The sequence below is a fragment of the Ceratotherium simum genome, chromosome 21, assembly GCF_057802395.1.
Source record: "Ceratotherium simum simum isolate JZ-2026a chromosome 21, ASM5780239v1, whole genome shotgun sequence".
In the NCBI taxonomy this organism is placed as follows: Eukaryota; Metazoa; Chordata; class Mammalia; order Perissodactyla; family Rhinocerotidae; genus Ceratotherium; species Ceratotherium simum.
This window is the reverse complement of record NC_141920.1, coordinates 18,665,202-18,691,306: the sequence shown is the minus strand read 5'-3', so window position 1 is coordinate 18,691,306 and position 26,105 is coordinate 18,665,202. Positions and strand designations below refer to the sequence as shown.

At 49.7% G+C, this 26,105-nt stretch overlaps 1 protein-coding gene across 1 annotated transcript in view; it reads right to left on the bottom strand.

Moving 5' to 3' along the window:
* PTPRT (protein tyrosine phosphatase receptor type T) overlaps nt 1–26,105 on the bottom strand; it is a 1,015,836-nt gene that overhangs the window by 10,530 nt on the left and 979,201 nt on the right. The window contains exons 21-27 of the mRNA XM_087445249.1: nt 23,842–23,901; nt 23,006–23,122; nt 18,356–18,510; nt 14,647–14,782; nt 12,333–12,482; nt 10,637–10,810; nt 6,840–6,971 (exon numbers count right to left, since the gene is read on the bottom strand). Of these exons, the coding sequence (XP_087301375.1) occupies nt 6,840–6,971; nt 10,637–10,810; nt 12,333–12,482; nt 14,647–14,782; nt 18,356–18,510; nt 23,006–23,122; nt 23,842–23,901 (924 nt within the window). The remainder of the gene's footprint in view (nt 1–6,839; nt 6,972–10,636; nt 10,811–12,332; nt 12,483–14,646; nt 14,783–18,355; nt 18,511–23,005; nt 23,123–23,841; nt 23,902–26,105) is intronic.

Below are 26,105 nucleotides of genomic sequence, written 5' to 3'. Positions count from 1 at the left end.
CGATTAGTTGAATGAAAACTAGCATATGGCCTATTTTTGGAATAAACAATTTTAAATCATCTTTCAGTGCACCTTAGTTATGCCTTTTGGTAATTAAAAAAATACTTTGATAAAATGGAAAAGCCAAGTAATATCATAGCTTCAGAAATTAAGGACTCTACTTATCAAGGTCCTTGTGATCCATGGGGGGGAAGTCAATCCTGGGCCACCTAAAGGTGATGTTGAATTCGTATTTTTAAGAGAAAAATATAAAAGAGTCACCTGAATTGGCTTTAAGATTCAGATCAGTGATTATAAAATTCCTTTAAATAGATTCTACAAAAAGCCAAAAACATATAATTGGCTTTAACGCTGTGGCCAGTTAAGGAAGACACACTGTGGATGAAGGGGAGGCCACGAAGCAAGGGACAGAGAGAGAAAGGTGCATGGACCATAATCAATAGCCCCACGAAGTGACTAATGCAATCCCCATGTAGTGGGTGGAAACTTATGACAGCTGCATCAGATTTCAGGGAAGGAAGGTGGGAGTTGGAGAGAATATCTACAGAGGAAGGTGGAGTGGGTGGGAGGCAAAGGCTGGGGGAAGGTAGTAGAAGGAGATATTAGAGAGACAGCTGAATTATGCAGCTTAAGAAAGGGACAACTTTTGGGGAGGAGGTGGAAGAGGTGAGAAGGGAGGAGTGGGAGAAAAGTAGAGAGAGGAAGAAAGTGGTTTGAGCAGCAGGGTGGGGGGAAGACGCGCTGCGGCCCTCCATGGGTGAGGAGGTGAGAGGGGGGTTAAGAAGAAGGATGGGTGACGTTCAGCCCTCTGTCATGGGCACTGCTGGGATATGAACCCCATGTTGCCCCCAGGAAAGCCTGAGCTGGAACTCGGAAGTGAACATGAAAACAGGACTCCCTTGGAATTCCCAGAAATTTTGAGGGTGGACAATGGACTTTCCCAGAGCATGGGAAATGGGAAACAGGGCCCATTTTATTTAAATCTTCAAAGATAGAGTGAACTTGGCTGACATCTGGGTTACGCAAATTTAATAGCTGACAATATTGAGACTTGGACAAGGTAAGAAACTGGCTTAAGGCAACACAGCAAGTAGGTGGCAAGGCTAGAGCTTGAACTGAGGTCTCTTGAGCCCAGACTTCTTATTCGATTGTTACCCCCACTATTCTGTGGGGTTACCCACTGTGGGGTAGAGACAGAAACACGTCCCCTTGCAAAGTCAGACCTGAGGCTTGCGGAGCTGCAGACTTGGCTGCGCTGTGTATTTGCTAGCATGTTAGGCTGTGTTTTCACAAGCCGCGATAAAAATGGAGATGTCAATGCTTGCTATTTGCCCAGCAGGTGCAATGACAGGAAAAGACATCTCTGAAATATCACCCCCGCTTTTCTCCTGGGAGGATGACGAGCTTGCCTCTCTCATTTCCAGAAGCTTGGTGGAAATGCAGCGTTCTTGGTTGCACCTTGCCTCACCTTTCCACCGGGCTTTGAATCACCAGAACCTTCAGATTTTCCACGGTGGGAGCCTCAGAACTGGGTTCTTTTAAACAAGCTGGGGGGCTCTTGCTTGTTTTAAACTAAGGAAAATTCTGTCCTGCTCCATATTCCCAGGTACCAGCAAGTCAGTGATTATCAGGCACTGGGGCCCTAGAAATCCTGTTGTTTAAATGGTGGCAAAAATCTTCACCATCCCTAGCAGGATGCTGAGAGCCTGAGTCAGTGATGGGCTGTGAGACTTTGGACAGATCCCTCTCCCTTCCTGGGCCTTAGCTTCCTGATCTGCAAAATGAGGGGAAATGGACCTGGGTCAGATCAGTGGTTTCCCAAGTGGGGTCCATCAAGTTGGCAGGAGAAGCCAATGAGCTTTCTCCAAAGGCTTTGAAAGCCAAAGGGAGATCATGCTGTGGTCCTGGAGTGGAGAACACCAAGTCTCTGGCTTTCGGCTTGAGTTAGAGCATCTCTGTGTTAGCTCTGTATGTAGCCTGCAGATCAGAAGTTCATTGGGGCAGTTATGTTTACAGAAAAAATATAAGAAAATTAGTAAATACAGTCTGGGAAATAAAAGCTTTCAAAATACTGGGTCCACCTCCAAGTCTGAATTTCTGGTTTCAGTTTTATTGCCTGCGTTAGTTTCCTATGGTTGCTGTAATAAATAACCACAAACTTAGTGGCTTAAAACAACATAAATTTATTATCTGGAGGTCACGAATCTGAGATAAGACTTAAGGGGTTAAACTCAAGATGTCAGCAGAGCTGTCTGTGTCCTTTCTGGAGTCTCTAGGGGGGAATTCATTCCTGACCTTTTCCAGCTTTAGAGGCTGCCAGCACTTCGTGACTTGTGGCCATATCACTCCAATTTCTGCTTCCGTTGTCACATGGCTTTCCACTGACTCTGATCCTCCTGTGTCCCTCTTATAAGGACCCTAATATTGGGCCCACCTGGAGAACCCAGGATAATCTACACATCTCAAGTTCCTTAACTATACCACTTCTGCAAAGTCTCTTTTACCATGTGAGATAACGCATTCATAGGTTTGGCGACTAGGATGTGGACATCTTTGGGGGCCATGATTCCACCTACCACACAGCTCTACCGCATAGCTGGCACAGAGGATCTCCTGAGTTTTCTAAACAACATGGTGGATGTGGCATGATCATGAAGAGGGCTTCTTTCTGGTGTCTGCTCCCTATGGACTCTGGGCTAACCACAGAGCCCACAAAGATGGAAGAGATCTTGTCAATGCTACTGGGTGTGATTAAGAAGGTTCTTTTTGATGTACCCATCTGAAAACACAGAGTCATTTGCCAGATGTTGTGGTTCTAGGATTTTGCCCCACTAGTCTGACCACAGGCCTTTGGAGTCCCAAAGAGCTAGAAAAATCTCTCAGGTCGAATGTAGTTGCTGTGAGAGTCTTTATCTTGAACTCCCACTGCTCATAATTATCTTTGAAGAGCAGCCACTGTGGAGAACGGAAGAGTATCTGTGGCTGGGGATGGCTGATTGGATGAAGTAGGATAGGATTCTGAGCAGAGGCAGACAGATATGGCCAGCTGTGCAAGAAAATAAAGCACTCTGAGATCTCTCATCCTCTCCTCAACATTATTGCGCTGCAGCTTACAGGTAGCCCTGCCACAACCCTCAACATGAGCCCTTACGGTCACCAGTCAAACCGCAGGATGTGGCATTGGTCCTCTTGGGAGCAGATCTGTCTGTGTTGCTGGGCTGGCTGAAGTGGTGGCTGCTTTGGCTGAGCACACTGGCAGACAAATGCTGATACCACTTCAAAGAACCGCCCCTCCAGGTGCTGAGGGCGGCTTTTCTGATGCTCACGCTGTGTGTCATTGTTTATTTCCGCAAGGCACCCAGCTGTTGGGGTGATGATATTTATATCAATAAATGCTCTATTCATCTGCCGATTTCAGGGGATGCTTGCCAGCTGCATATGGCAGCCAACCTCAGGGCACTTCTGAGCCTGATGTTTTTGCATTTAGAGAATCGTTTCTCAAAGCCTGTACTAACATTTGGGGCTGAAAGATCTTTGTTTATCCAGGATCCACCCTGGAAGGGGGAGCTCTAGCCAATGACTTTGACCCTTACTTCTCTATATGTCCCAAGGTGAGGTTCTTTGAAACTCCTCCTCTGTGCCTGGGCTCTGGTTTTGCAAAAAGGGATGGTGGAAAAAAGGGAACAGCAAACAGGCTTTCATAGGCTCTCCTTCACTCATGGAGTCATCCTTGATTCTTCCTTTCTTTTCACATTCCTTATTCAATCTGTCAGGATATTTTGTTCGGTCTAGCTTCAGGATATTTCCAGAATCTACTCCATTGCTACCACTTTGGTTCAAGCCACCAGCACCTGTCACCTGGATTACTGCAGGAGCCTCATCTCCGTTCTCTGCTTCCATTCTTAGCAAACACCCTCCCTCTTTCTGCCCCAACAGTCTATTCTCAACACGGTAGCCAGAGGGATGCTTTTATAAAAAAGTCAGATTACTTTTTCAAGTCACTCCTCTGCTCAAAACCTGTCAGTGTCTCCCCATCTATCTCAGAGTAAAACCCCAAGTTCTTCCTATGACCCCCAATGCCCTCTATGACCCGGCCCTGCTGTGTCGCTGTGTCACCTTCGGCTGTCACCCCACACTTGCTCTGCTCCAGTCATGGTGGCCTCTGTGCTGCTCCTCAAGTGTGCCAGGCACGTGCCCATAAGACCTTGGTGCGGGTTGTCCCCTCTGCCTGGGATGCTCTTCCCTCTGATGGTCCCATGCTTCTTGTCTCACCTCCTTCACATCTGCGCTCGAATATGACCTTCTCCACTCACTTGGATGGGCCCTACCTCGTCGTTCTCTGACGGTTGTATCCTGTGCCCTGAATCAGCCTTCTGATCTTCACTGTCCCGCCCTCTTATTTTTCTTTTTCCATGCACTAGTCATCTTCCAACATATAATTGCACATTATAGAGTGTTTGTTATTTATTTTCTCCCCTGCTTTAGAAGTTGGACAAGAGATGGAAATTTCTCGTTTTGTTTTCTCTTTCTTGTTCAGAATAGAATAGAACAGCTTCTGGCAAATGGCAGATACCCAACAAATGTGGTTGAATGAATGAGCGGCATCCCTCCAGAACTCTCCCACATGCCCATCCTGAGTTACAGTCCGTTTCTTCCCTATAAGCTGCTCCTCTCCTGGCCTCCCTGACCTTCCTGCTTCCTCTCTCTTCTTCTCCTCCTGCCTCCCTTCCTTGGTCAGTTGCATCCCAGATGCTTAACTGCTCACCCTAGAAACCCTGCCATCAGCCATGACTTCTCATTCACCTCCCAAGTCTAACTGCTCCCTAACCCTGTGGACTTCAACTCTGGAAATGTTTTTGCCTCCAGCCCCAATTCTCCCACCTCCTGGCCATTCCTCAGTTCAGATCATCACTTTTGTTTTCTGCACATTTGCAACATTCTCCTCCCCACTCTCCTGGTTTCCAGGTTGTTCCTCCAGCTTTTCCTCCTCACTGGTCCCCAGACTTGCCTTTCTTTTCTTTCTTTCTTTCTTTTTTTTTGGTGAGGAAGATCGGCCCTGAGCTAACATCTGCCAATCCTCCTCTTTCTGCTGAGGAAGACTGGCCCTGGGCTAACATCCATGCCCATCCTCCTCCACCCTACATGGGACACCGCCACAGCATGGCCTGCCAAGCGGTGCGTCGGCGCGCGCCTGGGATCCGAACCGGCGAACCCTGGGCCACCACAGCGGAGCGCGCGCACCCAGCAGCTTGCGCCACCGGGCCGGCCCCCAGACTCGCCTTTCTGACAGGGACTCTGGCTCTGCCACACCACTGCTTAAGTTCTTCAGTATCTCTCCTCCCTATACAGCAAGCATTTTCTAACTGTGCTCCTAGGAACCCCAGGGGTTCCACAAAGGTACCTAGAGTGGCTGATTCTCTGAGGGGCATCAGGAGTAACCAAAAGACCAGGGTGGGTAGAGTTCCAGTCCCCCACCCTCCACCCTTCTGCTTCAACTTGAGCAGCTCTTGATTATACCTGTTTCAGATATTGGGCTTACATGAAAGCTTTTATCCGAAGAAAGGATTCTGTTGCTTACAAAGTAAAAATCTGTCACTTACCATGCTGCAGGCCAATGCCCACGCTCCTCAGCCCGGCATGGGTAGCCCTCTGCAGGCTGGGCCCTGTTGCATTTTCCAGCATTACCACCCTCTTCCCCTCCCAACACACCCCAAGCCCCAGCCACACTGCAACAGAAGCTGTTGTGCAAACAGCCTACACACATTCACCCCACCTCGCCTTGGCCCCTGCTGTTCCTCTGCCCGGAATGCCTTTTCCCAACTACTGCATCCCCCACACACCCAAATCTCTGCTGCCTTCTTCAAGGCCAAAGTCACCTTCTTTGTGAAGTCTTCCCTCACCCTCTGGGCAGAATTAATTGCTCCCTGTTCCCAGCCACACAGCACTTCGCCACTGACCTCTATTACAGCATTGCCGCAAGAGGTTGGGACAATTTGCTCATCTGTCTCTGTAGCGAGACTCTGAGCTCCTGGAGGGCTGAGACTGCAGCTCAGATCCATTTTTTTATTCCCACACAAGGCCAGCGCTCACACAGGAGTGTGCTGAGTTACTCTGAGTTTCCTTCAAGACAGTGAAACGATCGCTTTTCTAAAAACCTGAAAGGCCACTCTCACCTCCTCCACCCAGGAATGACTGCCCTGCCATGGAGTGTGGGCTCCAGACGCTGTCCTGTGACATGTATCCCGGGTCCTGAATACTGGGATGTGCTGTAGGCACATGATGCTTGGAGCCCTTGGACCCAGAGGGGCTAAGGCATGAAGCCTCCTGTGACAAATCCAGGGCTTGGTGGGGTGGTCAATGAGCAAAGGGTTGAAGGTTCAAGCCCCAGGCTCTGTCAGTGTGGGTTGCATCGTGGAGGGGGCAGGGCAGGTGGGTGTGGCCAGGCATCAGGATATTCTGCAGGGCTGGAGACACTCCAAGCTGGGGGAGGTAACCTCCTGGCTTTCCAAGCTCTGCATGATTTGGAGTAAGACCTGAACCAGTGCCAGGGGGATGGAGCAACAGGGTCTGGCCTTGGGGCAGGGGGTACTGGATAAAGCTCATAATCAGGGCGAGTCATTGCTGGAAGTGGGAGGGCCCGGGAGTGGTAAGGGACTCCTGGCCTCTGCTGGAAGCCAAATGGGCTTGCTTGGTGCTCACAGCCAGACAGTACCCATCAGAGGGAAGCTTAGCTGGACAGAGGCAGCACTGTCTGGCTCTCAGGGCTCTCCCTCCAACTCTAGGGCACGGCTGCCCTAACGCACCTGAGCAACTAGGGCAGCAGCTGGGCTTCCTCCTACCTGGGCAGTGTCCATCTCATTCAGCATCACCACGGAGGAGCAGTTATAATCGAACACCAGCCTCCAGAAGTCTGCCACGGTGTTCGGTAGAGGGTGTTGGGTGACCACGAAGGCGGCAGGCTGCTTGTGGCTCTGACAAAGGAACGACACAGGCTTTGTAAAAAACACATCCGTCAGCGATGTCCTGATGATGATGAGGACCGGGTGACTGCCAGACGCCCTGGAGCCTGCCAAGAAGATTACACAAAGCACCTGCCCGTTCTGTTATCTCTGGGTGCCCTGGCGGCAAAGAGGACCTTTTCATGATGAACTCATTCTGCTCCAAACTAAGACATTTCATTAGGAAAGTGTCACTCGGATGGGGATTATCCAAATAAATTATTTATGTCTTGGAGCTTAGCAAATAATCATCATTACAATACAAAATGAAAGATTCTTGATGCAGATTTCCTGCTCTGCTGGCCAAGGTACCTCCTGGGAAATAAGGGATATCTGTGTCCCTGTGCCCACGATGCTGGAGGAGGGGCTGGCTCAGCCCAAGGCAGAGAGCCCCCCGAAGTGGCTTATATGGCAGGAGGCTCATTCCTGCCTCAGGGCTGGAAGGAGGGCTGAGCTGGCCTGGCAGAAGAGATGGGCACTGTGTCCCCTGAGCTAACGGGACAGTGCATGGTGCCCAGGTTTTAGAGTCAGGCAGACCTGGGGTTCAAACTCATCTTTGCCACTTGTAGGTTATAAGTCATCCATCCATTCATTAATCCATCCATCCGTCTATTCATTCATTCAATTCAAGTACCATTTGTAGAGCGCTTTGTTTTTTTTAGTGCTAAGCACTGACAAATTATCATTCAGGTTCTTCATCTGGAAAATGGGAATCGTAACTCCAAAGGGACAGCTGTTGTAGAGACTGAATGAGATTTGCATGGGAAAAGACCAATAAGCAAGAACCAGACTGTGAGCCCACTGGTAGGGTGGAGACATCCCTGATTTGGTTCTACGTCCTTGGCACTAGCTTTGTGGCTGGCACACTAGACACTCAGTACACGTCTAGCAAACAAGTGAATACATTCAATCCCATGTTAAAGATGGGAAACTGAGGCACAGAGAAAATGGTCTGTGCAAGTCTGGACTACATCCAGAAGCTTTGACTAGGCCCTATTATTACAGCACCCTGTGAGAAGGTATTTGGAAAGACTGGGGAGATTCTTCACTTCATTAGTGGTTTGTGAAACCTGAGAAATAGCCCATGTTCTCAACATGTTTTCTTGAGAGATGGTTCCTGTGGGAGTCACAGCTGTTTTCAGTGGAGTCACAAGTCAGCAGAAAGATGGGGAAGACGCTGGCAAAAGACCCTGCCAAATAGATTACATAAAGCACCTTCCCGTTCTGTTATCTCTCAGTGTCCTGGTGGCAAAAAAAAAAAAAAAAAAAGCCTTGCGATTGTAAATGCCACATATGCACTAGGGGCTCCTGTCTTTCGAAAGCCTTCTCCTGGCCAGTGGAATAGTCAGAGGAGGGGTCTGGGAGGGCAGACTGTTTAGTTTCCCCAAAAGCCAAACTCTAGCTGCGGATAGCAGGTCTTTGAGCCATTTCTAGACATGGAAAAGAATCTAGGCTTTAAGAGTCGAAAGACTTGGGGTTCAGATCCTTGGCTCCACACTTTCTGAGCTAGTTGACCTGGCGACAGTCATGGAAATATTCTGACTTTCCACATCTCATCTGGACAATGGGGATAATAATACCCAAATGCAGAATGAGACAGTGTAAGTCTGGGGCCCGACATGATGCCCAACACTCAGGGAATGTTAGTTTTCTTTCCTTTTTCTCTCTCTCTGTGATAAATGCTCTATTAGGCCAGCACGCCTGACAAAGCCTTATCTGAAAATATGCTCTAGATCCATGCTCCTGCTGGGTTTCAGGGATCAGCCAGCAATCCATTTCATGGATAACATCATCCTTTACCAGGGGAAACGTTAAAAATTAACCCAGAGGACTTCATATTTTTCTACTAGGAGCAAAGCTGCTATGGTTACAAGATAATGCACAGACTGAGCTGGAATACAGATAAGGGCTTTTTTTTTTTTTTTTGTAAGAAAGGCAAAGGTCCCAGTGATGGCTCACAGGAGAAATGCCCTGTGGACAAAGAGAATAGAATCAGCATTAGAGCTTGGCAGAAGGCATTTGACTCCAGGCAGCATCTAACCTACTAAGAAGAGGCCAGGAGCATGTTTGATCCTTGCTTGGATGAGGAAGGTGGAGAGGGGGAGTTGGGACAAGTGGGAGACAAAGCTAGGAAGAAGTTGGAAGTGTGGGGGGACTCCCAGACCCAATCTCTTCCCAACACGAGCACACATACACAAACACGGACATGAGCACGTGCACACGCATGCATGCACACATAACGCGTACATGCACACATTGACCTTGGAAGGCTCTAAGCTAAAGCTAGAAGTCTTCCATCCACATCCAGCTATTTGACCTGATCAGGAAAAGACTCTCCCTGGTTCTGGACCCATACCCGGGGTTTCCATGGAGAACTCATGCACCTTGTGGGCAGACACCAGGGCAGGCCCCTACAGAGCTGAGATAGGCATTGACCTCCTGTCACCTCCCTGCCTCCAACACTGAGGGCCCTAAGAGACAAAATTTCAGGAGGATCAGAGGTCAGAGATGTAGGAATTCCCAGGAGAGAGCACCCCGCATTCCTGCCTGTTCTGGGTGAGATGGAAGGTCCACCTGGGCTGGATGGACATGACTTCAAACAGGTGGGGAGGGGGATACGGAAGGGCTCATCCCCAATCAGGCAATGATGTTCTTAGTCTTGAGCCTTGGGAGGCAAGATGTTTGCATCTTACAGGATCGTGCAAACTGTGGGGCGGTTCGAGGAATGAATTCTAGAGTGTGAGCCAGAACTCCTGGGTTCCAGCTTTGCCACTAGCTTTCTGGGTGACCTTGAGCAAGTCTCTTTCCCTCTCCGGGAAAGTGCAGAAAGTGCAAGCATGAGACTAGATGATCCATGATTCCTTCCTGCTGCAAACGTCTCTACATCCCGGAGGTGGAGGGATGGTAACGAGAAGTAGCTGGAGGACCCAGGGGGAAGCATAGGAGTTAGGAGCATGGACTTGCTGGGGCAGGGATATGACCTCCTAATCCCAAATCAGGTCAAGGCAGCAGTGCCCTTCTTGGACTTGATGCTGAGAGAGCAGGAGATAGTGCTCCTACCAGAAGAGTCAGAAGAGTCATGGCGTGTCCCCCTTCCATGCTCCCTTTGCTGCTTCCCATCACTTGTCCAACAGCCATTTACTGAGCACCTACTACATGCCATCCTCATTCTTGCCTCTGCACAGGAGGTACCTGGGAACCTGCCTGGGAGCTCCTGGAGTGCAGAACCTATGGCTGCACCATCTTGCGTTCCCAGGGCCCAGGTTGAGGCCTGGTGTGGAGAACGTTTTCTGACTTCGACTTAAGGCTGACAGTCAGTTCTATAGGCAGCAGGAGAGGGGACCGGGCCTGCCTCTAGCCTCGCTGTGGTGTCAGGGGACCCCCTTTAAGCTTTTGGTCTATTCTTTCTAGCCTCTTTGTGGGAGCAAAAGAGCCAAGACCACAGCTTGTATATAGGTTTGGACCAGTGCCTTCAGGGGTGCAAAGGTCCTGGGGGCCAGGAAGGGCAGAAGCAAGGAGAGGCTGGCTGTGGGTGGGTGGGTATGTCAGCGGTCTGGGGGTCCAGGCACCTCCATCTTGGGAAGGAGCTTTTCCCTGGAATGTCAGCCAGGAGCTTTCCCTGGCAGGGCTCAGCTTACGTCCATCAGCGCTGCATTGATGTAGTTGCTGGATTCTCCATCCACGGAGATGAGGAAAGGCAGGCAGCGGTCCAGAGGCAGGACATCCATGCTCCTATTCTTATCATGGTTCCGGGGCAGGAGCCCGATGCTGCAGTCCTCAGGCCGGACACGGGGAGTCACGATGTTGAGGGTCTGTAGGGTACAAAGGTGGATAGACAGGCAGTGCTCAGATGGTTGCCCCAAACAGAGGAGACAGCGATATTCAAACCCAGCCTACCCGCCATCTCCATCCTCCAAACTTAGCTCTCCAGTCCCTTTCCCAGGACTTGTTCATCTTCCATGGTGATGTTCTATCATCTCCTGCTGGCTGCTCCAGGCCTTGGGAGCTGGGAGCCTCTGCTGGGGGCTGTGAGACACCACCACGATGCCAAGGCTGCAGGGGCAACATGCCCACACACAGCATAGACACAGGCTCCCAACACCTGCCAACCATTTGAGCTAAGCTGCTCATTTCAGCCAGTGCTACATTAAAGGGTGGGCCAGCCAGGAGGTCATAAGGTGGGGGACGGGGGTAGGGAATCCCTAATGAGTGTTAAACATCCCTTGACATGTCACGGAATAAGGGAAATGATTTTACCAACACTCCATTCAGAGAGAGAGCTATTTGAGAATGGAAGGATGCTTGGATGAGCTGCTCAGGATGGGTGAGAGACCCCCAAGGGGTGAGCTCTAGTAGGTCTGGAAAATTTCAGGGCTATGTTCTGCAGAGCAAGTCTTGCAAGTGTGGTGCCACAGCTGAACTGCCCAGTCAATAGACTAGATGCTCTGTGCAACCAGCAGGGGTCTGCGTCCTCCATCCTTCTTGGCACTGGATCTTACTCCCAATCAATAAAGTCTATTTGTTTGAAGGAGCACTAAGGCATTGGCCTGGTTGGGGTATCTGCCTATGGAACTATGGGCCCAGCATTTGCCCCTCAAGTCCTGGAGCTTCCTTGCTTCCTGCTGCCTGGTTCTCAGCTCCTGTTGCCCAAGTATGACCCTGGCACTGACCTTGGGACAACAGACTAGACTCTGGCTTTGCCTTACTCAGTGATTCATGTCCAGGCCTCCAGACCAATGTCACCACCATTCTGACCATATGGGGTCCAAGGTGCAGATCTGCTCTGCCTCAGCTGAGCTCCAGGATGGTGCTTCTCAAAGTTTAATGTGCAGACAAATCACCCAGAGGTCTTGTTAAATTGCAGGTTCTCATTCAGTAGGTGTAGGCAGGACCCAAGATGCTGCATTTCTAACAAACTCTCAGGTGAAGCTGGTGCTCCCCATCTCCAGATCCCACTTTGAGTAGTGAGGATCTAGGACACACTCTAATTGTACAGAAAGACTGAGAAAACCCGAGTCCCTCCAGGGACGGAGGAGCATGAAATTCATACCTGTGTGTATAAACCTGTCTCCCCTGACAACCTGGACTAGAACTAATTAAGACCTCAGTTCAAAAACAGAATCACAGCTAAAAACAAGCGTCAGCAATCACTGAGTGATTGGTTAATAGTTGCTCACAGCCATGCGTTTTATGTTCTGGAATGCGTTCTGCAGCTGTCTAGAGCTGCAGACACGGGAAGCGCACAGACATATCAGCTCTCACAAAGAAAAGCCCACGAGCGTGCTCAGTGCCGCTGAAGTTGGCTGGGTCACTGAGCCTGGGGTTCGCTCGTACCTGAAATTCGTCCTTGATTTGGCTGGAGTTGGTCTGGGGGTCCAGCCTGCTGATGTTGTAGTAGAGAGAGCGGAACTCGCACACGGGGATGGCGGTGTTGCCGCAGAGGCACGCTTCCAGGATGGCGTCATGCACAAACACGTACTGTTCCTGCAAAGCCAAGGGAAGAGGGGAGAGGCTCCCGGGTGAGAATAGTGACCTGGGAGCTTGCTGTCCACATCTACGCCTGTGGCTGTGAAGGATGGGCGTGATTTATACTGCAGAATCACTTTCTATCCTGTGACCCGAAGGGCCCCGTTTCCATGTTTCTCAGTGATGGCCTGAGCTATGGTGAGATCTGTCCCTTGTGTAAGATTGGACAGCATAGTCACTGATAAAAATTACAAATTTCTGGACATGCATGTGCTCTCGATGTCCTGCCCATGTCCCCTCAGCTTTCACCTTTATCTGCTGAAGGCTGCTCACTGCAAATACCTGAGATTCATGCTGAGGGCTTTTTATCCAGTCCCAGAAGCATACCTGGGCTGTGCGCAGAACGAGCCAGCAGGACCAAAGAGTGAACGCCCCGGAAAGGAGCCCCCAAGCAACAGCAGATGGAGAGTTGGTGGATAAATACCTAACTTCTCTCTCCCCTAGGTGGGAAACTTGGAAGTGCATGTTCCACGCTGTCTCCCAGAGCTCCCCCGCAAAATGGGGCTCCAGTGTCCACTGTGTTAAACAGCTTGTGAAACACTTTAACGGTGTCAAAAAGCTTGACTTCCTTCCCTTCTCTATCCCACTTCCCCACTCGCCTACCAGTGTGTCTTGGGATCACCTCCCAAATAAATCACTTGCACTCAAATCCTTGTCTCAGGATCTGCTCCTAAAATGTGTGCCACCCCCTCTGCCATCACAGTTCTTTGCACCTGTTGTCCTTTTCTCCCAGAACATCCTTCTCCCTTTTCTATGCCTTCAATGCCTCATTCCCCCTGGAAAGTCTTCTCTAAATCCACCAGGTAGAAGTTGATGCTATGATTTCTTGGCCCTTAACAAATGTTTGTAGAGTGACTGTTCTCCTGCAGAATTTTGCCCATCTCTTTATATCAAATGCTTATTCAGACGCATCATGATGATCTGTTTGAATGTCTGTCTCCCCTACCAGACAGCAAGGTCCACGTGTCTAACGCCAGCCAGCGAGCCTGCCTTCCGCATGCATGAACCTGGGAATAGATAAAGCAGCCTCTCGGCTTTAGCAGCCCCACCAAGAAGCCAGAAGACTGGCCTGTGGGAGTCAGCTCAGAGCCCGCAGCAGGCTCCTGTGTGTATAAGCTTCTAAGTGGGAGGATTCCCTGCGGACCAGCAGTGAGTGGCCACGACCAAAGCCGTGAGTAATTTCCCTTTGCAGGGCTGATGATAGATGCAGCTCCTTATCTGCCTCAGCTCTGACTGCCTGTGCACCCAAAGCCTTCACTAGAACCAGAAGATGCGCTCATTATAGGAATAACAAACCATGGCTCGGAGGAGCAGGGTAAGCAGAAAAGGCTGCCTAGCGAGAGAGCATGGTTCAGGAGAAAGAGCATGGGCCTTGGGATCACGCGGACCCAAGTTCTACCACCATCTGCCTGTGTGAGCCTTGGGGACCTAGTTTCTCAGTTTCTTCATCTGCAAAATGGGGATGCTAGTAGGAGCTACCACAGAGGCTTGTGAGGAGTAGAAACAATACCCTGAATACAAAGGACCTAGCATGGTGCCTGGTACATCGTAGGTACTCAGCAATACAGATGAACCCCTCCCACTTCCCTCGGGTCTTGGGCTCTCTAACTGGACAGAGGGATGTCTGAAGGTCCGCTTCTGCCTCAGGGCAGGGGCTGTGCGTTATCTCTTTTGAAATCCCCAGAACCCAGTGCAAGTACTCAATAACTGTTGACTGAGCCATTTCAGCAGTGACTGAAGCAATGTTTGGCACACAGTACGCATCCAGCAAATGTCAATCCTTCCCTCTCTCTCTTCTCTTTCACCCAAGGAAGGAATACTATTCAAAGAATCCCTGAAAGTTGTCATTCAGTCCCTGCTTAGATGCTCTCAGAGATGGGGAACTCACCACCACCCATCATTGGTGGAAATCCCTGCACTGTGGGCCCTTAGGGTTGGCAGGGCCATCCTAGTTTCTGTGGTGGTCTCATGATAGCAATCCGTGTATTCACTCCCTCCCATGTTTCCCACACCCGGGACTCTTTCTAAGGATGCCTCCACCAGAGCATGGGTCTCTCTGTTCTACCGTGCTTCTCCTTGGCCAAGGCTGCAGGTGGCCAGTGGCTCAGTCCCCAGGACTCACCTCCGTCTGCACCAGGTTGACCCTCTGGGCACGGAGCTCACGTACGCAGTTGAAGATGTCCACCACCCCTTCATTCTCGGCCATGTCAAGCATGGTGTCGATGGCGATGAAGCAGCCAGTCCTCCCAGCTCCAGCACTGGAAGAGAGGACAGTGGTCTGTATTAGGGGCCTTGGGGTGGGACCAGCCCTGGGAAGGCCCCTCCACTTCAGCCCTGTCCCCGAGGACCCTGTAGAGGGGCAGTCTGCTGCAGAGGTCAGACAGAACAATCTGGATTCCAACGCTACCAGGAGATCCTGAGCAAGTGACTAAACTCAGTGCCTCGGTTCTCTCATTTGTAGGATGGGAGGGTGATGCTGGCCTTTGGGGACTCTTTTATCAGGACTAGCTTATTTTTGTTGTCCTCATTTAGCATATACTCATTTAGCACTTACAAGGTGCCAGACATTGTTCTAAGTGCTTTACCAATGTTACCTATTCATTCTCTTACGAGGTTGTTGGGAAGTTTCTCACCCCATTTCACAGGCGAAAAAACTGAGGCACAGAGAGCTTACCTTGCCCAAAGTCACCCAGCTGGCAAGTGTTGGAGCTGGGACTTTGACCCAGCAGTCTGGCTCCAGAGTCTGTGCTCTTGTACTTCCTCTCTCAATAATCGTCATAGCACATAGTGCATGCTTACACAACACGTATCCATGCAGTTTCCTTATCTGATGCATGAAGCTAGTCCATCTCTAAGGGATCTAGCATAGTTCCTGGCACACTGGAGATACCTAATGAGCATCTCTTTCCTTCCTTTCCCCCTCCACCCCCAGTTCCCTCCATATCTCTCTTTCTCTTGTCTTCTTCAGCGAATGGGTTGATGGATGGAAGAAAGGAAGGAGAGACGAGAGAGAACAGAGAGGAGTTAGTGAGAGGGCAGAAATCAGATCCTCTGAGCTGCCCCAAAGGCAGAGAGTCCCGAGGCACACGTCCCAAGCCCTGGGTTTGGCTTCACCTGCACCTGTTTCCCCAGATCATGAGGCAGGAGCACCAGTAAATTGGAGCAGCTGACAGTCCTGAGACCCTGTTCCGGTATCAAGTCTCCTGACACATACTTGATTCTGATCACCACGTGCTTCCTTTAGGAGAATCTCAGACCAAGTACGAAATAGCAAAAGACCTCAACGAGACCCCATGGACCAAGGCCAGCCCTTCCCAGATCAGTGCTGGGTTCCAAAATCATGGTGTTGAACCAGAGACAAATACAAGAACCTTTGTCTTAAATGCGTATAGTTTTGGAAGTGAAAGCCAAACTAGCAGGGAGGTCCACTTTGGCTGCGTTTTCACATCTTGTTTCCCTCATGGAAACAAATGTCTTGGTCTCACAATGTGGAAATGAACAGAAATGAAAAGAGGAAGAGTTATGGAACAGGAAGGAAAAGCAATATGGTTGACCATAAATACAAGGATAGGCCATAAATACAAGGGGACCATCACCTACAGTGATCCGGATAGTAAATCCTCGGAAATCCATCCTCGATGATTTGGAAAGTAAACCCGTGGGAAGCAGAGTCTTCATTCATGGTAAAATTTCATGGTTTGACTTGAGTTAAGTCTGACTTGTATTTCCCCCAGAGCACATCCCACCCCCAATCCAGACTCCCAGAAGGGACTCAGCAGGCTGGGCCTTGGGGTCTAGGAGGGAGCAGAAAAAGTCACTCATCCACGCCTTCTCTGATGTCTCATGCTCAACCTGTTTTAGGGGTAAGAACCAGCCCACCTCAGTTATGCATCTTGGATCTATCATCAGTGAGCAAGCTGCCTGGTGCCTGTGAGCCTGTTTTCTTACACGTCTAATATGCCTCCCTGAATGGTTCTCATGAGGATTGAGCTGTGTTTATTTCAGCATCACATGGCAATTAATCACTTAAGCAATTAATTAAACAATTAAGCACATTTGGGATCAGACCCCTGGGATCAAATCCTGGCTCTACCACTTAGTAGTTGTGTGACTTTGGGTAAATGACTCAACCTCTCTGTGTTTTAATACCCTCATCCATAAAATGAGGCTGATAATAATAAACAGACTCACTATGTAGCACTAATAGCATAATACCTGTAAATGGCATGAAATTATGTTGAGAAAGCAAAATGCACATAAATTGCTTAGCCCTGTGCCTGGCTACACAGGAATTTCTCAATAAATGGTTGCTACCTGTATTCAACAAACATTTTTTGAGCACCTGTTATGTGCTAGATGCTGGGACTGGGAGAGAGGACATGAAGATGAATAAGAAATAAGACATGGTTCCTGTTCTGAAGGATTAATAGTCGGGGGAGGGGGACAACATTAAGAGGCAGAGAATAGTAATAGTTTTAAGTACTTATGATAAGTCTGGAATTGTCTTAGGCACCTAGTATATGTTAGCCAACACATTTCATCCTTAGCATAGCCTCAGGAGGGGGTACCACTCTGCTCAGGTGCATTAAGGGGACTTGCTACGGAGATACAGACATAGAGCCATCAGGCAAGGAGGGTCTGATAATGTTTGCCATTGTCACCCCTTCTCTTTGACCCCTGCTCTGGCTACTCTTTGGGACACGGGACTTGGCGGCAAATGGTCTATTGTCTTTGGATCGTCATGAGATGGAAAGCAGTGAATATATGCAAAATGCTTAAAGAGCCCAGGGTGTGCGATGAGTATTACCTCCTAATCCTCAATTGCTTCATCTGTGAAATGGGGTTTCCAATTCACACCTTGCTGTTGTGGAGAGGGTAAACGGATGCTGTGTGAGAAAGGGGCTGGCTCTGAGACATCCACAGTTTATGTAGCCTCTCCTTGACTTGACTCAAGACCTTGACTGATGTAGACATTGCCAGGGCAGGGATGAGACAACCTGCATGCAGTTGACAGCACATAGGGTCTGAAAAGACGGGCTGGGGCCAAGGTCGCATTGGAAAAGAGGCATTGGGAAGGAGGGGGCATGCAGGCCAGCTGGCCTTCAGGTCTGGACGTCCATCCTCCTCCAATTCTTAATGTCCTTGTCATGACACTTCATCTCCATTTAGGAGGATTCAAAGACGTGCCACTCATTCCCAATGTGACTTTCTCAGTCAGAGCTGAAAATATCTCTTCTCCATAATAAGGTGAAGGCTGACGCTGTCCACTTTCTCTCTATTAAGGACCCTGAAGGCCAGCAAGTGATTTTTAAAATAATAGAAATGAGGAGAAGCACACTTCCACTGAGGCACCTTGCTCCCATGTCAACGAGATGAGGGCGAGCGTCTGGAGAAAAGCATGTTAAATATCCCGGCTCTCCAATTTTACACCTGTGTGACGCGAGCAAAGTATCTACCTTCCCAGCACCTCGGTTTTCTCATCTGTAAAATGGGAATGACAAGAAGGCCCACCTCGCAAGTTGGGCGAGAAGTAAATGAAGTCATGTGGGTCAAATGCACCTGTAGCAGACGCTGTCAGTGCCTGAGCCCACGTCCCCAGGCGGCTTTCCTATTTCAGGGCCAATAACAATAACAATGACTGCTACTGTTACTACTACTGTTGTAGTTAGACCTTGGGACCTGGGACTCACCAGAAAGGGTTGGGCATAGGGGACTCAGGCAGGGGAGTCTTTAAGGTAAAGAATAAAGGTCACTGGACACGGTAGTATCTCCCTCCCTGAGAGAGCAGAGCTGCAGAAGCCCCCTGGTTGAGAGTGGGGGCTGTCACTTACCTGCAGTGGACCACTATGGGCCCAGCTTCGGGAGGGTTGAGGAACTTGACCTGGCGGACGAAACCCAGGAGGCCGGTGGCATAGCAGGGGACGCCGTGGTCGGGCCAGCTGGTGAAGTGGAAGAGGCGGAGCTCACGGATCTCATGGTAGCCTTTCTGAGGAGAGAACGGGCCTCTGTTCCTCCAGCTGCTGCCCCCACCCACCCTGACCAGCACCCCTGGGGAGCGGCAGCTGCTGCATGGAGGAGCCAGCCTCTCCAAAGGGCTAATAGGTGCTACCACGCAGAGAGAGTCTGTGATCTGTTACATCCAGGAACTTCGGAAGTCGATAAAGTGAAAGTGATTGCTTCATTGCAGGACTTCTCAGAGCCTTTAGTGTGCTAATATACATTCTGAATCCTCAAGGTGGCATATAACACCCACAGTGTTTGCCCAAAGGACCCTATTTTGATCAGGTTTCATGGGACTTATATTCAGCCGAACAGATTCAGAGATATATTGGCCTTAAACATCATGCTCAAACTGTTTCCAGTGGAATAGGAGGCCTTTCAGTGACTGAGATCTGGGGTCCTCCAGTTTTCCAGTGCTGTCTATGATAGTCTCCGTGGCTTTCAAATTAAACAAAACAGAGCAGACTTCTTTATTAATTAGATTCTTATTTAGAATTATAAGATATGAAACAAACAAAAGCGAGCTTCTCTGACTGACGGGGGTGGTGGGGCCTAGTGGTCCGGGTGGTCCCCATCCCCTCTCAGCACCCCTCACAGAGATGCCCTCCAGGCCACATGGCGGTTCTCTGGTTGTTCTACGTCGTGTCACACCTCTGAGCCTTTGCTTATGCAGGTCCCCCACCTACTTTTTTCTACTTAAAAATCCCCTGCAGATATTTGAGAGCACTGAATGGGAAGAGCGTTTGATTCTTCATTCTTTCAGTTAAAGAATATTCCCTGAGAGTTATCTATGCCCAGCCTCGTGTTAGGCACTAGGAAGGGGGAAGTAAAAGCCACAGACCCTGTCCCTGGAACAGCTCATGGTCTGGTGGGCGAGGCAGGCTCCTAAGTGGATGATTCTATTCAAGTGCATAAAGGAGTGTCAGCCAACCCCATCTGGGGAAAGGAGAAATCAGAGAAGGCTTCCTGGAGGAGGTGATGCCTGACCTGAGTCTTGAAACATATGAATAGTGAAAATAACAGTTACCGCTTATTAAGCATCGACTCTGCCAGTCACTCTTCTGAACACTTCAATATATTAATTCATTGAATCTTCATATTGTTATCTCTGTTTTATGGATAAGGAAATTGAGGCTAGGCAAGGTTACGTAATATGCCCAAGGTCACACAGTTAGTAAGTGTGAAGTTACAATCTGAACCCTGGCTGTCAGGCTCCACAGTCTGTGTTCCTAATCATTAGGATACACTGACGCCTGAGTATTACCCAGTTGAAGAGATGGAGGGATTCCCAGGCAGAGGGATGGCACGGGCAAAGGCATGGGGACAGGACTTAGCACGATATGTGCACAGAATCACAAGCAGCCCAGGAGGATTCCAGAGGGCAGTGGAAGACAGGCAAAGATGGACATCGGGACTGGAGGTGGGAGGATGGGCGGGAGCTGCATCCTGGAAGGCCTGGAATCCCACTTTAAGGCCCTTGGACCTTATCCCAGAGGGCCTGGGCAGCTCCGAGGAGGCTGCACAGATGGTTGCACAGAAGGGGCAGTGCATCATCAGACCCACATTTCAGGAGGATCACGCAGCTGCTCTGTGGAGGGTGGATTTGGGCGGGCGTGTTGGGGGGCTGTGTAGAGGATGCTGTTGGTGCCCACCCAGATCCCTGTTCCTGAGTCAGTGCATCCCCCCACCACTCCCTGCTACTGAGTCTTGGCTGCAGGCAGCTCACAGTTGCCCCCTTCTTCAGAGAACTGCTCTCAGTCAAATAGGAGCCACTTCCCCCAGGGGTGGGTGTGAGCAGCTGTCATTCAGCGGCTGAGAGAGACCAACCAACTTTGTCAGTTTGCTGAGGACTGGGTTTACCAGGACATGGGACTTTCAGGGCCAGAGCCAGGATTGTCCTAGACAAGCCAGGATGATGAGTTACCCTAATAGGGGTTCAAAAGACCCCCTTGCCTCAAGATGGGATCAACTCTGTGGTGCAATGCATGCCCCAGAGCTCCCTGTGGGATCAGGCTGACGCACGCATCCCAGCTCCTTCCCCTGCCCTGTCCTGCCTCCCGCACTCCCCTTCTCCTCAGAGCTCTCCCTCAACACATCATCAAGGACATCCAAATCCTTGCCTCAGGCTCTGCTTCTCAGAAATCCAAATTGACAGGGAGACACTGGAGGCAGAGAGCCCTGTTAGGAGGCTGCTGCCCAAGTCCGGGCGGGAGTGAACAAAGGCCCAGATTAAGGCACTGACGGACGAACTGAAGCAGAAGAGAAAACAACTTCAAGAATACTTGGAGCTTTTCACTCCATCCTCCAACTCAGCCCTGGGAGCCCATGATCCAGCTGTCACCACCTGCGCTGTGACTGTTTATCAAGGGTCCTCTCTCCCTGAGGGGACTGCGCTCGCTTCAAGGGCAGACAGTGCTTCCTGTTTATTATTTCTGGGTCCCCAGCTCAGGAACCGATTTTGAGCTAATAACTTGGGCCGTGTATGCTGACCACCCGCCTGCACGCTGTGGAGAGGCTAGCTAAGTTGAGTTAATCCTCCGAGGCCCATGGGGTCTTTTAAGGGTGTCTTCTCATGAGTAATATCTTCCCTGTGATCGTTTGAAGGGAAAACAAGAAGACACCCCGAGAAAGGATGGTGACTCCTCAACACGCTGGGCTGGCTGCAATTCTCCAAGGCCTCCCTGCTCAGAGTCTGGGTCCCAAGATGGGCCACCACGTCCCAGCTACTCCTCTCCTTCCTGGCACTGACTGTATCTGTGGTAGACAAGCTTGGTGTCCTCTTTGTTGTGGTATGTCCAGGAGTGCTGGCTGCTAGTGAGTCTCCCTTTTCTGGAGAAACACCCTCAGCCAACAGGAGCCAGCTCACTCTGGAGGTTACCCCTCAGTGGCTGGTCCACATTCCGTGGACTAGTTGATATGGTGGCACAAAAGTCTGGTGCTGTTGCCTCAAGGGAGTCAATTCTGTGGTGTGGCTTACACTCTGGAGGCCCCCATGGATCAGGCCTAGGCCAGACTTTACCAGAGACTCTGTCCTTGCCTGGCCCCTTCCCCTTCCCTCTCCTGCTTCCCTCCCCCTCTTACAAGTTTCTCCTGAGAGCACTCTCTTGATACTCCATGTACACCCGAATCCTTGTCTCAGGCTCTGCGTCCAAGGAACCCGACCTAATACCACATGGATGTACCTGTTGTTTTCCTCCTTGCAGTGCAGGGGTGCCCTTCCCTCCTGGCTCTTCACCCGAGTCTATAGATGCAGGCCTTCAGGAGCATGGGGGTTGGAGGGGGAGCTACCGGGAGCAGTGTGCCCTGTACCACAACCAGGCTCGCGGGAATGGCACTGTGCGTACACCTGCTTTGGCCCTCACGAGGACTTGTCAAACCCAACAGCACAGCTCTCAAAGCAGTGAAGCCCCAGTGCTTCTGCGTCCTCAGGCCTGTGGGCCCTTGGTCCATTAATGCCACTGCTTTAGAAAACAGCAACTATGGTGTGGGGGAAGCGACAACGAGCTTCAGGTCAGGGCTGAGGTAGGAACCCCGTTCAGCCACCTTGCAGCTGGGCAACTATGGGCAACTGACTTAAATGCTCTGTGCCCAGCTTTTTCATCTGTCAAATGGGAGTAATAATTGTACCTACCACAAGGGGTGTTTGGGAGGATTAAATGAGTTAATTTATGCAAAGCATTTAGAAAAGGACCCGGTTTAGTAAGGGCTCGATAAATGTTAGCTATCATTATAATATAATAGTAATGATATAAAACAACGATTAAATAATTAAATTATAAATATAATAATAACTATTTGCAATCTCTTCCTTGCTCATCAAGCGCCTGCCACCCTGGCCTCCTTTCCCTGCCTAGACTAGCATTTCTCAACCCTGACACTATTGACATTTTGGACCAGATCTTTCTTTGTGGTTGGAGGCTGGGCTGCCCTGTGCATTGTAGGATGTTCATCAGCATCGTGGGCCTCTACCCACTAGATGACAGGAGCACCCCTCCTTCCTCAGTTTTGACAACTAAAAATATCTGCAGACATTGCCAAGTGTCCCTCGTGGGACAAAATCACCCCCAGTTGAGAACCACAGGCCTAGAACATGTTGAAATCTTTCCCCTTGATGCTGTACGTTTCTTTCCCTCTGCCTGGGAGAGCATTCCTCCTGCTCTTCCCTCGGCTAGCTCCTTCTCATCCTTTGTCTGCCTAAATGCCTCCTCCTCCAGGAGGCCCTCTCTGACCACCTCATCTTCCCGTCTCCACTTGGGACATGTTTCTTTTGTGGTTTTTCCCACCATGTGCCATTATTCCATTTATTTGTCTGTGGAATTCTGTTTGTCCCTTCCGCCAGAGGTGGGATCCTTTGGAGCAGGATCCACATCTAACTGGATTGCTGATCTGCCCCTGACGCCAAGCACAGAAGGGGCACAGAGCAGACCCTCGTTCACTATGTGTCGCAGTGGACAGGCTGCCGACAGCGCAGGGAAACTTACCTTCTGGACTGTGAAGGTGCGGATGACGTACTCTGCCAGGGGCTCTGTTTCAATCAGGGTGACTTTAATGTCTCCGTAGACCTCTGTGTCATCCGGCCAGTATCGCACACACTTCACCTGTGAGAAAGGACAGAGACGAGGACGGATGAGCAGGTGGCTGAGTGCGAGCAGCCACCTCATCTGGTCTTCCCATTCAAATAAACCCGCAGACTACTGTGGAGGAATTTCAGTCCAAGGGGCTCTCAGTCGGCCAGGGATCAGCCAAGTGCACAGGGCCAAGCTTACTCCTAGAGGAACTGGACCCATCAGGAATCATGGGAGCACCTTCTTTTGCAGAGCTCCATATAGTTTCCAAATCCATCATCACACTAAGTGAGCAAATAGATCCAGGTGAGATAGGCAGGTGGTGTTAGCCCCATTCTACAGATGAAAATACTACTCAAGTTTGGAGGTTTGGTGACTTGTCTAGGGTCACGTGGCCAGTTCTATTTTGGGCTGGGTCCTCTTTCTGCTAAACCAGGCTGGGGCAGCTGAGTGATATCAGCTGAGCAGAGATGAGAGTAAAAGCTGGGAGACAGTGAGGAGGGGGAAGCAGAAGTGGTCGGGAGGGGACACTATTAAGAGGTGGTAATCAGGGGCTGGAAGGAGAAAGGCTCTTAGTTGGGGAAAGGATGGAAGGCGCTGGCCTCAAAGGGAAGACTTTGCAACTGCTCTCTGCCTGGGTGGTGGGTGCGGATGCTACGAACAAGCTATTCCCACATTTCACTCTAAGTCACACTCCGCAGGAAGAAAAAGAGATCATCATTGTTTTCCCCTTAAAAGAACAAAAGCATTACCATTCCGGGGGACGCCGCGCGGCCCAGAGTGGCATTTCCCACAGTGTGTTCCGCTGGGTGCTAATAGGTGTTAGATAAAAAAAAAACAAGAAACAAAAAACAAAGAAAAAAAGGTTTTGTGGTCAAATGAGTTTGGGAAATGCTGGATTAAACAAAGTTAAACAGGCCGCTTTGCTAAAGGACTTCTCAGCTCATTTAATGTGCTAATGTTAACGTGTTTTACCGCTCTCCAAAAGGGTCAAAGAGTACACAGCATTTCCCAAACGTATTTAACCATGGAACCCTCTTCTCACTAAGCATCCTGCAGACTAGCATCCCATGGAACCCACTTTGGGAAACGCTGGCATAGCACAACAGGCTTTGGAGGCAAATGGATGCATTGCTTGGATCTAACACTCAGTAGCTGTGTAGCTTCCAGAAAGTGCTGATACCTCTCTGAGCCTCAGCTTCCTATTAATAATGATAGCCAACTCTGTTGACTGCTTACTATATCTTCTATGAATCCTTTACATGTATTAGTTTAATTACTTATCATCACAACCTGATGAAGTAGATATTATTACTATCCCCATTTTACAGATGAGGAATTGGAAGCAGAGGGAGGCTGAGAAAATTGCCCAAGGTCACTCGTTGGTAAGGGATGGAGCCAGGATGCGGAGGCAGGCCGTCTGAATAATTACCAGGAACACTGCCTCATACCATTGTCTTGAGATAAAATGAGGTGATGCACAATAAGAATCTGGGGCAGTGCTTGGCTTCTAGCAGGAGTTCCATTAAGAGATTGCTTTCCTGTCCCCTCCCCAAGTCCAAATTAGATTCAGGATCTACCCATCAAGGAAATCTGTCTCCAATGCAGGATGTGTTATTGAATTTGGCCCTGAGTTCTTACATACTGGGCTAGCCTTTTTGTCCAAAGTGGCCACACCTTGGGCCTCTGTCCCTGGGGAGCAGTTGTGAGTGGAGGGACAATGGGCACTAGAATGAGAGTCAACAGTCAGAGACTGTGGCTTGGTTATGGCTGGGTGACTTCAGGGTGGTTACTCCACCCCTTTGGGTCTATTTCCTCATCTGTAAAACTTGGGAATGGACTACGTAAGAGTGGGCTCAAGGATGAAGTCTCTCCTGGCCCTCAGTTCCAATGAGGCCACGAGATGTCTACACCCTTTTACTGGATTATGACTGACAACCCAGATTCCCCCTTTCCCATTATCTTGGAGGCCAGGACTCCTTATTTTAATGGATTAGCTGGTTCTCGTCAAACCAAAAATTTACGTGCCCACTCTTTAGTTAGTTCATGTGGTAAGTAGAGAGGCCCTCCTATGTCTGGTGTTTGTGCACCTGCCTCTAAACCCAGCAGCCCACCCACCCACATGGCACAGTTTACCAAGTAGGCAGAAGCAAGCTGGGAATAGCAGTCCCATTTCTAAGCCCTAGGAGTAGCTAAGGACCGCATAGGGGAGAGTTGAGATAGAGCAGAGGGGGAGACCAAAGCCTGAACCCTGAAGAACATGAAGCTTTAGGGGTCAGGGGAGGAAGAGCAGGGAGCACAGGGTTGAATGCTGCTGAGAGGTTGAGTACAATGGGAAGAGAGAAGTGGCTGTTGGATTTGTCAACATGAAGGATGCTGGTGATGTTGACGATATCACTATGGGTGGAATGGAGGGGGTGACAGTATCACTACGTGGGCTTGAAGAAACAGAGCCTGTGTGTGTGTCTTTAGAGTTTGGCAGAAAAGCAGAGACAAGAGAATCATCTTTGTTTGCTGGTCTCTCTTTTTAAGGGGGAAGGTACTCAGCATGTTTGTACGCTGAGGGGAATAATCCAGCAATGAGAAAGAGACATATTTTTCAAGTGAGAGGGGAAGATGAGAAAACTTTTGAGCAAAATCTGTTTTTCAAGGCACCAGGCTTACCTTTGAAAGTGCAAAAGTCACTTCTTTCATCGTATAAGGCTGAGCCATAGGAAACGGCTGATATTCTATCTTTTTGGGGTCAACAAAAACAGCCATATTTTATGGCTCAACCTCATAATAGAGGGGAAGAATGAGAAGACGGTTGTAGATACAAGTAGGATTGCAGCTTCATGGGGTGAAGATGAGAGAGTTCATGTCTGATGGCTTTAACTTCCTCAAACTATATGAGATGACATCATCAACGGAGAGGGAGGGTGGAGAAAAGGATGAGGAGAGTTTGAAGGGAAAGGACATTCCTTGAGTGTGAAATAGGAGGGAAGATCTCTCCCACGTAGGTTGCTATGAGGGTGAA